Source organism: Bufo bufo, chromosome 10, assembly GCF_905171765.1.
Source record: "Bufo bufo chromosome 10, aBufBuf1.1, whole genome shotgun sequence".
Taxonomy (NCBI): domain Eukaryota; kingdom Metazoa; phylum Chordata; class Amphibia; order Anura; family Bufonidae; genus Bufo; species Bufo bufo.
The window spans coordinates 98,736,381-98,751,600 of record NC_053398.1 but is presented as its reverse complement, the minus strand read 5'-3'; the positions used below and the strand labels follow the sequence as shown (position 1 = coordinate 98,751,600).

Sequence of the window (15,220 nt, the reverse complement as noted above, 5' to 3'; positions counted from 1 at the left end):
TGCAAAGTACAAAAACTTTCCTATCAAGTTCATACTTCAGACTGCTGCCTGCATACTTTTATCCTGGATCACCATGACTGATAAAGAACAGGAACTTCCCCTATAGATTACATTACCCACTGGGGCACAAGACTGAATCTGCTAGACTCCATAACATGGCAAAGTCCCCTTAAAATGGACCATATTTATTACCTAGGTATTCTGGAACAAGTACCAGAAGCTCTGATACTTTTTGGTGTTAGAAGGGGATGCTATGAAACAGTCTCTAGTAAAGCAACCCATGGATCAAAGCAACGAAAATGACAAAGTACCACTACTGAAGAGGCGTGATGTCATCTGGACTTCATATGCAACCTTTTGTGAATTACACAGACAGACAACCAGTATAAGGGACACTTTTTACACTATGATGAGATTCATACTGGACACATGATCCCACAATATGATACAAAGTTGACAAAACTGAAAAGCTGTACTAAACAAATAACCAAACAGACCAGGACAGGCCAGCAAATCTGTCAGGGGATTTCATTTCCTACCTTCAGGGCTCTCTCTGGGTTTGCAAACTGCAGCTGCCAGTCAGGAGAAAGAACATGAAGTACAGAAAAAGAAACAAAAAGAGATGATTAGATGACTGACTGCAAGCAAAGAGCCTCTATATAATATGTATCAACACATAGAGCAGATAAAGACCATCACTCACCATGTTTGGAATAAAGTTTCCCCATCTCTCAGCAGGAGACCCCCAGATCCTGGACATCAGATGCACATTACAATCCAGTAAAATCCATGTGATTTTCTAAAAAAATAGGAATCCACAACTGCAGATTATTGTAGGGACCTGCAATCCAGAAGCAGCTGAGACCCCTAGAAGCAGTGACACCTCATGCTATCCTGTTAGCTGCTGCTCATTCTGCCAGGCACACACACAGTCTACACAGAGTAAGGAGGAGTTAGGGGCTGGGAGTGGGGGATGAAAGGGGAGAGCAGAAGAGGAGGAGGAGGAGGTGGGAGAGGAGAAGGGTGGACAAAAACAAGTGAGAGGAAAGAGAGTGTCAGAACTGAGGAGTGCAAAGTCATTAACCAAGTGATGTTTGCAAATAAAGTGTTAATGAATTGCCTTTAGGAAAACGTAAGAAATGTTTGATGATGTACTGGATAGTGCCAGAGAAGTAAAGCATCAAGTTGTTCCATGAGAATAATCACAGTCTCTATGACATCATGAGGACATCATTGGGTGATGGTGTCTTCTGCTGGTTAGGACCACAAAGAAATAGCAGCATTCATCTTTTTGGGGACTTGGACCGTCCATATACTGTATGGATGCTCATTCCACGGATCGGGTAACAGCAACTTCCAGAGGTCCATTCATGAGACAACCCCTAAATAAGGGGGTTGTGAAAGCACAAAAGCTAAAACAACCCCTTTAACATGGCGCTTAAATAAATTAGGCTCCATTAGGTTACAGTATATTCACGCATGGCAGATTTGTTGCAGAAATTGCAGATTAGTTAATTCCTCGACAAGTCATCTGAATGCGCAATTTCTAGTTTTGCTTATCGCTATTAGCAACTTGATCTCGAGAACCTATAGGATAGTGATCTCCAGCCTTTGGCTGTCAGGACTTACTGGAAGTTGTGGAGCCACAGGTTAGAGATCACTACAGCTTAGGCTAAATTCACCCGACCATTATCAGAACCTATAGATAGAATTAAGAGGGGCACTCTCTGCAGAGGGGATCACACATAAACCGTGGAGTTGATTATCAATTTATCAATTTAATATCTTCACTGCAAGATAACAATCATGGGCAATCCCTAAAATGTTAAAATGTTAACACACACAATAAAACCACATCAATCAATTTAATATACGATATATACCAAGTTCTTATTATCAGAACCATTGAAGTGTATGGGGCTATTTGCATGCCAATTTTTTTAACGGACAGTGAATAGAGGCTGTCAAAAAATAGAATATTAAAAAATTTTCACAGCCAGACGGACTTCATTGAGATCAATGGGACAATTTTTAATGGCACTTAGAGAGCAGTGCACCCGTCTAACGTCTGGTAAAAATGGGTACACTAGTGAAAAATGGAAGCAAATTAAGAATTTGAAGCAAAAATTGTAACAGCACCCTCCCAATGCCAAATTCTTCACCTAAACCCTGAGAGCCCCTATGGGGACATTATTACTGCTGACAGCCGCTGTGGGGTCATTATTACTGCTGCAGACCACTATGGGGACATTATTACTGCTGAGGGTCACTATGGGGACATTATTACTGCTGCAGACCACTATGGGGGACATTATTACTGCAGCAGACCACTTTGGGGGCATTATTACTGCTGGGGGCCACTATAGGGGACATTATTACTGCTGGGGGTCACTATGGAGACATTATTACTGCTGGGGGTCACTATGGAGACATTATTACTGCTGCAGACCACTATGGGGGACATTATTACTGAAGCAGACCACTATGGGGGACATTATTACTGCTGCAGACCACTATGGGGGACATTATTACTGCTGGGGGTCACTATGGGGAACATTTTTAACTCTGGGGGTCTCTATGGGGACATTATTACTGCTGGGGCCACTATGGGGGACATTATTACTGCTGCAGACCACTGTGGGGGACATCATTACTGCTGGGGATCACTATGGGGACATTTATAACGCTGGGGGTCACTATGGAGGACATTATGTATACTGCATGGGATGGGATTTAAATCTGTCTGTTTTTCATGGCCACATTCTTTTAACTGTTGTGTGAATGTAGCCTTACAGTATGACCAGTGATATAAATGTGCCTGCTACATGCTCCATCATGTTTGTTTTATGTCTTTACTCTGCATTGAATACTTTCTATACATTTTTATACCCCAATATCCAGAGATATAATACAATTAAAATACAGTAAAAAAAACTCCTTGACTCTCGCTGAATTATCCATCCTGTCCCAGCTGCAATGCAAATGAATAGTTCCCTGCACTAAATAAAAATGTATGCGTCTTTTAAATGACAAAATCCTTTGTCATATAGAGCAGCGAATTGAGGGGTTCAGACTCCCTCCCCCAGAACAGATGCACCCTACCTCATCCACTCCTCTTCCTGCCCCCTCTGGATGAGTCTTTGAACAGAATATTTTTCTTTTCCAGCAGCTTTTTCCGCACAGAAACACAATGGGGCCTTTGACAGCAAGACTGTGGGACATCAGCTTTGATGTTGGGATCTAATAAGTTGTGTATGTCTGCATCTAAAAACAATGCTCGCAGGCGATCAACCCAAAGAGGGAGAGCAGCAAAAGAGAGGGAGCTGTTAAACTGCATTCAGTTGTGTAAACTGTGGCTAACACACGGCAGGGACAAAATAAAAATGTCCCTTTGATGCTGAAGATTAGACCTACAATGAAGAGAATAAAAAGAGAGCTAATATTATGCCTAAATTATGGATTTAAATTAGAGCCAAGACATATGATATTTATTTCATATCAGAGACAGTTTTACCCCTATAGCATTAATTAAGTCTAATACAATGCCTTTTCACTTTTTTTTACATTTTGTTATGTTGCGGCCTCAGGCTAAAAAAATTAAAATAAAGTTTTCCTCCATCAGTCTGCACTCAATCAGAAAGTGAAAACAGAATTTTAGAAATTTTAGCAAATTTATTAAAATGGAAAAACTAACATTTTGCATGGACATGACTATTCAGACTCTTTAATATGGCACTTGATTGGGGGGCTCACATTTCTCTTGATCATCTTTGAGACGTGTCTACACCTTGATTGGAGTCTACCTGTGGTAAATTCAGTTTATTGGACATGATTTGGGAAGACACACTCATGTCTATATAGGGTCTGAGGTGACAATGCATATCAAAGCAAAAATCAAGCCATGAGGAGGAAAGAACTGCCTGTAGAGCTCAGAGACAGAATTGTGTGGAGGCACAGATCTTTAAAAGGGTAAAACAAACTTTCTGCTGCACTGAAAGCTCCTAAGAGCACAGAGGCATTCATAAGTATTAAATGGAAAAAGTTTTGAAAAACCGGTACACTACCAAACCAAGTTTTTGGGGGTGAAGGGCTTTAGTAACAGAGGTGACCAAGAACTCAATGATCACTCTGGCTAAGATCCAAAGATCCTGTTTGCAGAAGAGAAAACTTCCAGAAGGTCAACCATCACTGCAGCATTACACCAATTTGGACTTTATGGCCAGAAAGAAGCCTCTCCTCAGTAAAAACACATGAATACCCTCCTGGAATTTACAATAAAGACCTAAAGAACTTTCAACCTGTGAGAAACAAGATTCTCTGGTCATGTCTGGAGGAAACCATGCACTACTCATCACCTGCCTAATACCATCCCTATAGCGAAACATAATGGTGGCAGCATCATGGTGCCTTGCAGCGCTGCTGTCCTATGTTTGAATCTGACCTACAACAACATCTGCATGGAGTTTGTATGTTCTCCCCGTGTTTGCTTTGGTTTGCTCCAGATACTTCAGTTTCCTCCCATACTCCAAAAGACATACTGATAGGGAACTTAGATTGTGAGCTCCAGTGGGAACAGCAAGTGATGATAATGTTTGTAGAGTAAATAAAGAGGTAAGACAGAACTACCTGCTAAGATGTCTCCGTAAGTCCATTCGGTGGCGGTGCCTGTGGTGTCAGATCCTGGCCTCTTAGGATCCCCAAGATACAGGAGTAGAAGGAAAAACCGCAACACTCCAACTTCTCAAGTCAATTCTGTGTTTATTTCTCACCCAGCGTGCGACTTTTTGACTCTAATGAGTCTGTATCAAGCTCAATGTAATACAACAAATGAACAGAATAAATACACATTGCCTAAAACTGATTGAGTGGGAGGTCCATCCCTAAGGTACCAACCCCTCCCCCATTACACATTTACCCACATACCATGAAGGGGTGACATCATCAACATACAATACTGAAAAACATGAATCAAATCTTCCAGTTACTCAAGGCTGGAGGGGACCGTACAGAGACTTGCTTATGGACGGCGTCTAGCCGCACGGGTGCGCTTACCGGCGTCTCCTCTCCACGTGTGTCCACGTGGTTGGAGTTTCCGGCAACAGCGCTGAAGGAGCTTCCGGCAACAGCGCTGAAAGACTTCCGGTCACATGACACGCGGAGCGTGCCGATGCCGGATAACCATATCAACCCGTGCAAAAATGTATTGGCAAACGGGAGATATTACAGTAACTAGACAGAAATCGTCTTTTATCTATGCAGTCAGACTTTCCTCCCATTCATTCAGTTGAAATAAGAGGATGTATTTTGAAACTCAATCATTGATGACGAACTGGCTAGTATATAATGGAAATGAAGGCCTACCAAAACATGAAGTAAGGTCAGTATTTAGAAGAAAGCAATTAAAGTTAACGTAATATTATGAGGGTAGGCCAGGAGACTGCTGAGGGGCACTGAATAAAACGTTGGATGCAGTGGTAGTTGTGACATACCCAACTATTCACACTGGAGGACTGTGTATCCAAGTCCCATCATACAGTGACTTCTGTCCCAGATGTTGGGATTATCAGTCCCAAATTTCCATTCACTCTAGGGTTATGTGGGTCGGGATAGCCTCTATCGCCATCCTTGAAGAGAGGTCCATCCCCATTCACACCCCTATTGTAAATATATCCGTATTTACAGTCCTTGTATCATGGGTTGTCATGACTGTGTCAGATTCGAGATGAAAAAGAGTAACTGGATATTCCTGTAATGTAATTATTTATGCGATCTGCAAATCACCTGTATAGATCTGGCACCCACCACCATATGGTCACTAAACAGTGCTAATATTGGACTCTGTGCACAACACCCTGAGTTTGGCCCAAGGTTTCATAATGATGTTTTTAAAACACCCTCTCCCCATGCCTGCCTTGTGAAAAGCTTGTGTATGCCCCTGTCTGGCATGCATGTGATTATCCAGAAGATCACATTGTTGTTAGAGGTGTTGAGCTGTTGATATTTGCTTAGGAAGAGAGGATGTGCTTTTAGGCTTGACATGTTGATGTTAAATGACAATTAATGGAGTATGCACACTTCAAAGACCCTGCCCCTTTTACTCTGTTAGAGACACACCTTAAATGTGAACAAACAAAGACAGTTCTAGAAACTTCTATGGTCTGAGCACAAAACCATCTTAGGAAGGATCATCACCATATGCCTATACACATGAAATAAAATTGTCCATAATAGACAACTTTTCTATTTTGTCCAGCCATTATATAAAAATTGTTTGAGACGGCCAATGGCAGGCTGTCTGTTTAAAATGTTATCAATCTGTTTGGAAAATTTGGGCCCTGGTTACAAAAAGCTAAAACGTGTGTGGCATGATCAGCTGGATGGATCATTCATTGGAATTATCCCACAGATGACCAATTGATTGTATTCTGGCCAATAAGGCCTCATGCACACGGACGTTTTTTTTTTTGCGGTCCGCAAAACGGATTTCCGTTCTTCAGTGATCCGTGACCGTTTTTTCTTCCGTGGGTCTTCCTTGATTTTTGGAGGATCCACGGACATGAAGAAAAAGTCATTTTGGTGTCCGCCTGGCCGTGCGGAGCCAAACAGATCCGTCTTGACTTACAATGCAAGTCAATGGGGACGGATCCGTTTGACGTTGACACAATATGGTGCAATTGCAAACGGATCCGTCCCCCATTGACTTTCAATGTAAAGTCAGGAGTTAATATACCATAGGATCGGAGTTTTCTCCAATCCGATGGTATATTTTAACTTGAAGAGTCCCCATCACCATGGGAACGCCTCTATGTTAGAATATACCATCGGATTTGAGTTAGATCGTGAAACTCATATCCGACAGTATATTCTAACACAGAGACGTTCCCATAGTGATGGGGAAGCTTCAAGTTAGAATATCCTACGAACTGAGTACATGACTGCCCCCTGCTGCCTGGCAACACCCGATCTCTTACAGGGGGCTGTGATCAGCACAATTAACCCCTCAGGTGCCGCACCTGAGGGGTTAATTGTGCATATCATAGCCCCCCTGTAAGAGATCAGGTGCTGCCAGGCAGGAGGGGGCAGACCCCCCCTCCCCTATATTTAACTCATTGGTCGCCAGTGCGGCCCCCCTCCCTCCCTCCCCAGTATTATATTCATTGGTGGCCAGTGCGGCCTCCCCTCTCCCCCCCTCCCTAATTAAAATCACCCCCCCATCATAGGTGTCCAGTGCGGCCTCCCCTCTCACCCCCCTCCCTAATTAAAATCACCCCCCCATCATTGGTGACCAGTGCGGCCTCCCCTCTCCCCCCCCAATTAAAATCACCCCCCCATCATTGGTGGCCAGTGCGGCCTCCCCTCTCCCCCTCCTCCCTAATTAAAATCACCCCCCCATCATTGGTGGCCAGTGCGGCCTCCCCTCTCCCCCCCTAATTAAAATCACCTTCCCCCATCATTGGTGGCAGCGGAGAGTTTCGATCGGAGTCCAAGTTTAATCGATGGGGCTCCGATCGGTAACCATGGCAACCAGGACGCTGCTGCAGTCCTGGTTGCCATGGTTACTTAGCAATTTTAGAAGCATTATACTTACCTTCGCTGTCTGTGACCGGCCGGGCGCTCCTCCTACTGGTAAGTGAAAGGTCTGTGCGGCGCATTGCCTATGATGGGGGGGTGATTTTAATTAGGGGGGGAAGAGGGGAGGCCGCACTGGCCACCAATGAATATAATACAGGGGAGGGGGTCTGCCCCCTCCTGCCTGGCAGCACCTGATCTCTTACAGGGGGCTATGATACGCACAATTAACCCCTCAGGTGCGGCACCTGAGGGGTTAATTGTGCGGATCACAGCCCCCTGTAAGAGATCGGGTGCTGCCAGGCAGCAGGGGGCAGTCATGTACACAGTTCGTAGTATATTCTAACTTGAAGCGTCCCCATCACTATGGGAACGCCTCTGTGTTAGAATATACTGTCGGATCTGAGTTTTCACGAAGTGAAAACTCAGCTCTGAAAAAGCTTTTATGCAGACGGATCTGCGGATCCGTCTGTGTGAAAGTAGCCTACGGCCACGGACGCGGATGCCAATCTTGTGTGCATCCGTGTTTTTTCACGGACCCATTGACTTGAATGGATCCGTGAACCGTTGTCCGTCAAAAAAATAGGACAGGTCATATTTTTTTGACGGACAGGAAACACGGATAACGGCTGCGGATGAACAACGGTGCATTTTCCGAGTTGAAAGTCAATGGGTCCGCAGAAAATCATGGAAAACGGAACAACGGGCACGCATGCACACAACGGTCGTGTGCATGAGGCCTAATTCTGTTTTATCTATAGTTGGCCTTAGAAAGGATATTTTGCTGACAGGGAGCAGTATGGCACTGGAGAAACTGGCTAACTTTGTTCTAGGGGCACCTTGACTGTAACTGTTATCCAGTAAAGTGGCTGCCTCACTGAGGCTTATATTGCTAATGTCACTGTGGCTTAAACTGACATCTTTGTGACTTTCCATATAGGACACTGTTGCCCTGATTTTTATGGGGGACGTCTAAGGAGAAAATAAAATGGCCGAATTGGATTTTTCCTGGCTCATGTTCCCATGAGATTAATGTCAATAAAGTTATCTGCCTATCTTTAAAATAGGTCATCAGTATAAGATTGGCGACTCCCGCCACCCCTGCTAATCTGCTGTCTCAAGGTGCTGGGGCCCACTGCATCCTCTTCAAAGTTTACCCAGCAGTGCTGCAGAGTAATTACAACTGTTGATCCTCTTCAAACAGCTGATTGGTGGGGGTGCTGAGAATCGGAACCCCATCGATCTGATATTGATGACCTATCCTGGGTCATGAAACTGGACAACCTCTTGTCTGCTACTTCAGCCTGCAGCCTTCCTCATTGGCTTATGTAGATATTCAGCCTGCACATAAACTGTTAAATGGTGTTCAAAGGTGAATATGCACTTTAAGAAGTTGTCCTCCTATAACATTTAAAAAAAAAGTTCTAGAGTTTCATACAATGGGATAATCTGAAGTATGTGCACTCATAAGATGACCTTTCATGAAACTAAGTTTGAAACTGTAGACAGTTAGATGGTACAAGCATGTTCGCCTGATTTCGGAACACAGCCTTTTAACTGAGGGTGAGGCTTCTTCAAACATAAAGCAGCATCTGAACTTTTCAACTATTTTCTGAACAAAGCTAAAGGAACAAAAAGATTCTTTTGTGGGAATCACTAAAAGAATTACATAGCAGAGTTTTTATAGTTAAAGATCCACTTGGGATAAAAGGAATGTGAGGAGAAAGCTTTCCTTTTTAAAGACTGACTGCAGAAATAGTTTTCATTTGAAATCATACACTCAGTATGTGAACCTGTACATGAGAAATGGTCATCTCATGTGTGCTTACAGGAAGTTACCAGATTACAGTTTCAGAAAATCTGCCTGTGCCCTTCACTAAATATGAACGAATATCTTGAAATTCGTTTTGGGTCCAATTCTAACAAATCGGTCAAAAATTTGATTAGAGTCCAAATCGATTCTACCCGAATCAAAAGTGTTCCAACTGGGCTGGAATTTTATGTATGACACTCTGAGGTCTCCTAGGACTCATATTTTTGATCTTTTTTTCTCTTTAATTTTTTTTGCTCTCTCTCCCCCCACCCTCTGCCAGGACCCCGACCAGGTTCATGTGATCCTCTGTCTTCATCTTCCCTGCCCTGTTTCCCTTACTAGTGTATTGAATTTTAAAAGGAAAATGGCACTGTTTTGCACGATTCATCTGAATCGAATCACCAAAACTTCAGATTAATTTGGAAGAAGAATTTTTGCAAAAATTGTGACAAATCTGATCAGTTTAGAATCGATCCGCTTATCTCTAACCCCACCCAATTAATTACTCATTGATAAAAAGTAAAAAATGCACTAAATTAGAAGGACTGATCCAGCTAGCATGTCCCATTTTCTGCATCTTACTGTAATAGTAGAGTTTATCGGTTTGTTAATTGTGTCAGTCTGTTAATTGGTGGGTGGGGGGGATACTCCTCATTTGCATACGTGACCAGGAAATACAATAGTTAATTTTTCTGTTAATTCTGTCGGTAACATAAACCTATTTTTGGTGGGGAGATACCCCTCATTTGCATCCGTGACATGGAAATACAATAGTTATTCTGTCTATTAATTCTGTTGGTGACATAAAACAATTTTTTGAGGTAAGATACACGTCATTTGCATCCATGACATGGAAATATAGTTAATCAGTCTGTTAATTCTGTCGGCGACATAAACCTATTTTTGGTCGGCAGATACCCCTCATTTGCATCCGTGACATGGAAATACAATATTTATCCTGTCTGTTAATTCTGTCGATGACCTATAGCCATTTTTTGGGGTGCAAAACACCTCATTTGCAGCCGTGACACAAAAATACAATTGTTCACCTGTGAGCCAATTTTTTGGTTGAACTTAAAAAAACATGAGAAGGGCATTAAATTGGGAATGTGGTCGTGGTGCTGCTGGTGTTGGTGGAGCTCCTGCTGCAGGGAGAGGACATTGTCAATCTGTGCCAGCTAGGCGCCCAAATGAAACACCTCCCTCTGGTGCACTAAGGTGATAGGATATTCCAGGTCATTTTGTAGGCCCGAATACCGCTCTATGAATACTGAGGCCAGAAGAAGTAGATTGGATGGCTGACAGTGCCTCCAGTTCCTTCACACTGTTTCCACCTGGTCCCCTGCTGAAATCGCTGAGTTGGCACAGGTGGCTTCCACCTCAACCCCTTGCACATCATCAAAGAAGTCTGAACCCCAAGTCATACAGTATTCATTTATGCTTTTTGATGACTCTGCTGGCAGGGTTTTTGTGGGCCATCCACCTAGCCCTGCCCCAGAAGTGGAAGAGATTGAGTGCACTGATGCCCAACCACTTATGTTTGCGGATGTGTAAGCCGTGTACCATGGTGGGCTCCCCAGGATACAGTGACGAACGAGGAAAGCAACCCCAAGACCAGCTTTTGTCAAAACAGAATTTTACTTAATTGTGGCAATAAACACAATCACAAATGCTGAGAACATACAATCAATTTACATACAGTCAACCCGAAGGCTGAGACCCTTGTGCTGCACAGCACTGCGCCCTCCGACGGATGAAGGAGGAAAATTGCAGTAATTTACCTACTGGCGGACACAACTACACTGCCACCCCTTATCTGTTATTACCCTGAAAACAAGAACCACTGTATGGGTGCGTGTGTTACGGGCTATCCTGCAGTGCAGCACAATAGCTTACAATCTTAACAAGTTCTACAGTATTCTTCCTCCCATAACAGGTCCTGTAGCGTGTGCCTGAGTATTCCTCCTGAGCAAGAAAACGCCAGTCTGCCTTGAGTTCGTGAGAATTTTATCAGCTGTCCAATGTGAAATGTCGCTTTAAGTTATAAAGTCCTTGAAATGAATACGAGTAACACTTGTGGCCCGACACAAACAGAAACCCTGACTAACTAACTACAGGCCTGGTTTCAGTCTCTAGGCGACCGACACTATGATGAGGTGCGTGCACGATTTTACTGACCCGGGTCTGCTTTGCATCCGCTGGTAACTACGTCTCTCCAACAAGCATGCAGTACCACAGTGTATGTTGCTTTGTTCCTCTGCTCTCATCAGCATTCCTGGCTGCAATCTTCCTTCCTCTGGACAGGATCAGGGCCTTGGACACGATCAGCTTCACTTAGCTACAGCTCCGGTATCTGTGGGATGCTCTCACACCTGGATGCCGTCAGATTCTCTGCTCACACAGTTCCTTCGTTTTCACCTTACTCTAAGATGGATGCTCTGTCTTTCTCTTCCTCTCCAGGCTCTGTTTTAAACTCCACCTGTCATGATTATGGAGATATATGTGCAGTCTGTAGCTGTGTTTAGGAAACAGCGGCATCTTGTGGCCAAACAGCAGAATGTCAGTCTAAAACATTTAATTTAATCTACACAAACAGTGTTCAGACAAGGAGAGCGGTTTCCCCATCTCACAGATGAAGACGTGGGAGGACCGCTACAGCGCGTCGCTGATGATGATGACGAAATACAGGTGTCAACTGCTGCGGCTTTCTGCAGCGTGCAGACCGTCAAGGAGAGTAGGGGTGAGGAGTGAGTGGAAGATGATGTGGAGGATGATGAGGTTCTAGACCTCACATGGCATCCAGGTCATCCAAGTGACATGTGCAGTTTGGAGGATGAGGTGGGGACACGCAGCACCAGCCGCACAGCAAAAGAGGGAGCAGGGTGCAAAAGCAGTGTGGCTAGCACCTTGAAAGTACGCCTGCTACTGCCCAGTGCCGAGGGACAGAGCACACCAAAGCCAGCTCAAAGGAGTTCCCTGGTGTAGCAGTTTTTCAGGCAATTTGCTGACGACAAGACACGGGTGGTTTGCACGCTGTGCAGTCAGAGCCTGGAGCGAGGCATAAATGTTCTAGACCTGAGCACCACCTGCATGACCAGGCATCTAACTGCAAAGCACAAGCTGCAGTGGAATAGACAACTGAAAAACCTTGAAAGAGCTGAGGCTCCTTCTGCTTCTTCTTCTGCTCTGTCTCGGCCTCTTCCTCCCCCTCTAGAGTGACAGGGCCTCCTGGCACCCCTAAAAGACAGGATGCGACAGCAACAACACCACCAGTGTCCCCGAGCATCTCAACACTGTCCCATGGAAACATTCAGCTGTCCATCCCCCAAACACTGGAGAGAAAGAGGAAGTACCCACCTGCGAGCCCTGTCCCTGAATGCCAGCATTTCCAAATTCCTGGCCTTTGAAATGCCTCCATTTCATCTGGTGGAGATGGATAGTTTTAAAAACTTAATGGTGGCTGTCCCACAGAACATAGTTCCCAGCCGCCACTACTTTTCCAGCTGCCAGTACTTTTCCAGGCAGGCTGTCCCTGCCGTGCACGAACAAGTGGCGGAAAAAAACAGGTGTGCACTGCGCAACGCCATCAGTGGCAAGGTCCACATAACCGCCATTACGTGGACCATTAAGCTGTGAATGATTAGTGCTGCTGAGCCTCAAGCCCGGCCTGGTGGTGTGCGACAATGGATGAAATCTCGTAGCAGCTCTGGGCCTAGCCAGTTTGATGCACATCCCTGGCACATGTGCTGAATTTGATGGTGCAGAGGTTCCTGAAAAATTACCCCAATATGTCAAAGATGCTGCAGAAAGTGCGGGTCGTCTGTGCGTGCTATTGGTGTTCTCACCCTGCTGCTGCTCACCTGTCTGCATTCCCACTCACTGCCTCACAGCCTTCCCACTCACTGCCTCACAGCCTTCCCACTCACTGCCTCATATGCGACGTACCCACAAGGTGGAACTTCACCTTGCACATGCTGGACCATGTGAGCAGCAGCAGGCAATAGTGGAGTTTAAGCTGCAGCACGCACGAGTGAGTCGCTCTGCGGAACAGCACCACTTCACCCCCAACGAGTGGGACTCCATGCGGGACATGTGTGCTATGTTGCACTGTTTTGAGTACACCACTAACCACGCTGTCATCAGCGTTACTATCCCACTTTTATGTCTCCTTGAAAAATGCTTCAGGCAATGATGGATGAGTATGTGGCACAGGAGGAAAAGGAGGAGGAACAGGGATCATTCCCACGGTTATCCAGCCAGTTGTCCACAGATGGCTCAGAGGGTGGGTTCCTGCACCAACAGCGGCCAGGTACCCAACTGTCCAGCCAGGGCACAGTTTTGGAAGATGAGAATGATAAGGAGGAGGAGGATCCTTGTTTACAGCAGGGTGGCACCCAAATCAGCTCACGGACATCAATGGAGCGTGGCTGAGGGGATACAGAGGACACAGATGATACACCTCCCACCGAGGACAGCTTGTTGTTGCCTCTGGGCAGCATGGCACACATGAGCAACTACATGCTACAGTGCCTGCGCAAAGACTGCTGAATTGCCCTCATTGCAACCAGTGCTGATTACTGGGTGGCTACCCTGCTGGATCACTGCTACAAGGACAACGTGCTGTCCTTACTTCCGTCACTGGAGCGTGATCGGAAGACGCATGAGAAAAACGCACAATGGTAGGCGCGCTACTGATGGCATTCCCACCTGACACCGGGGGCTCAGTGGAAGCACAAGGCGGAGGAGGAGGAGGAAGTTGCCAACTCAGCTGGGGCTCTGCCAGCACCTCAGAAGGGAGGGTTAGCATGGCTGAAATGAGCAGCACGCCACAACATCCAGTACCACCATCTGATACAGACCGTCTTAGCAGGCAGAATTTCAAAAACATGGTACAAGAGTACGTGTGCATACGTCTGCATGTACTGACTGATGGGTCTACCCCATTTATCTTCTGCATTTCCAAACTGGGCATGTCTGAACTACTGGCCTGCCCTGCGGCAAGTGTATTGTCCGAACGCGTGTTTAGCACAGCGGGACGGGGGGGGGTTAATTACGGACAGGCCCATTCGCTTGTCCACAGCCAACGTGCACAAGCTTACGTTCATTAAAAAGAACCAGGCATGGATCCCACGGGACTTGTCCGTACCTTGCACAGAGTAGAGAGGTATACCAGCTGCCCCCAGCCATTGTTATTCTCCAGTGCAGTTAGTGCATTCTCTTTGCCAATGTTTTGGGGCCTACACAAACCAAAAAAAATTATAATAATAATTTTTAAACAAAAAATGCTGCCAATGGTTACCACCACATCCACCTCCTCCTCCACTCAGAGCTTCGCCTCCTGGCTCAAATATTATGTCTTATATTGGCAAAGTAGAGAAGCATACTAGCCACACCCTAAAAATGGCTATAGTTAATTTTTTTTTAAAAGAAACAAAAACAGTGTTGGCTTCCTCCTCCACCTCTTCCACCTACACTGCCAGACTCTACAGACTCCTCAACAACTTACTCCACTTGAACCTCTGCCTCCTGGTTCAAGATTAATATTTTTTATTTTTATGTATTTTATGTTATTTTAAGTCATTTCCCTATCCACATTTGTTTGCAGGGCAATTGTACTGCTCTTATGCCCACATTGGAGCTTTTTGCAGCCCTCTAGCCCTTTCTACGACTTTTTTACAGCCATTTTTCAGCCCCAAAGTTTGGGTCCCCATTGACTTCAATGGGGTTCGGCGTTCAGGGTTAAGTTCGGGACTCAAACTAAACTTTGAAACAAAGTTTTGCCGAACCAGAACATTCACGGGTTTGCTCATCCCTAGTCATTCTCCTGCTAGAAGGTGA

The 15,220-nt window shown here is 45.1% G+C and overlaps 1 protein-coding gene across 1 annotated transcript in view; it reads right to left on the bottom strand.

The window, feature by feature from the left end:
* The window catches only part of LOC120980757 (protein naked cuticle homolog 1-like), a 76,557-nt gene extending 75,633 nt beyond the window's left edge, over positions 1 to 924 (bottom strand). The window contains exons 1-2 of the mRNA XM_040410034.1: positions 704 to 924; positions 540 to 572 (exon numbers count right to left, since the gene is read on the bottom strand). Coding sequence (XP_040265968.1) covers positions 540 to 572; positions 704 to 728 — 58 coding nt within the window. The 5' untranslated portion in view covers positions 729 to 924. The remainder of the gene's footprint in view (positions 1 to 539; positions 573 to 703) is intronic.
* Positions 925 to 15,220: the final 14,296 nt, after the last annotated feature.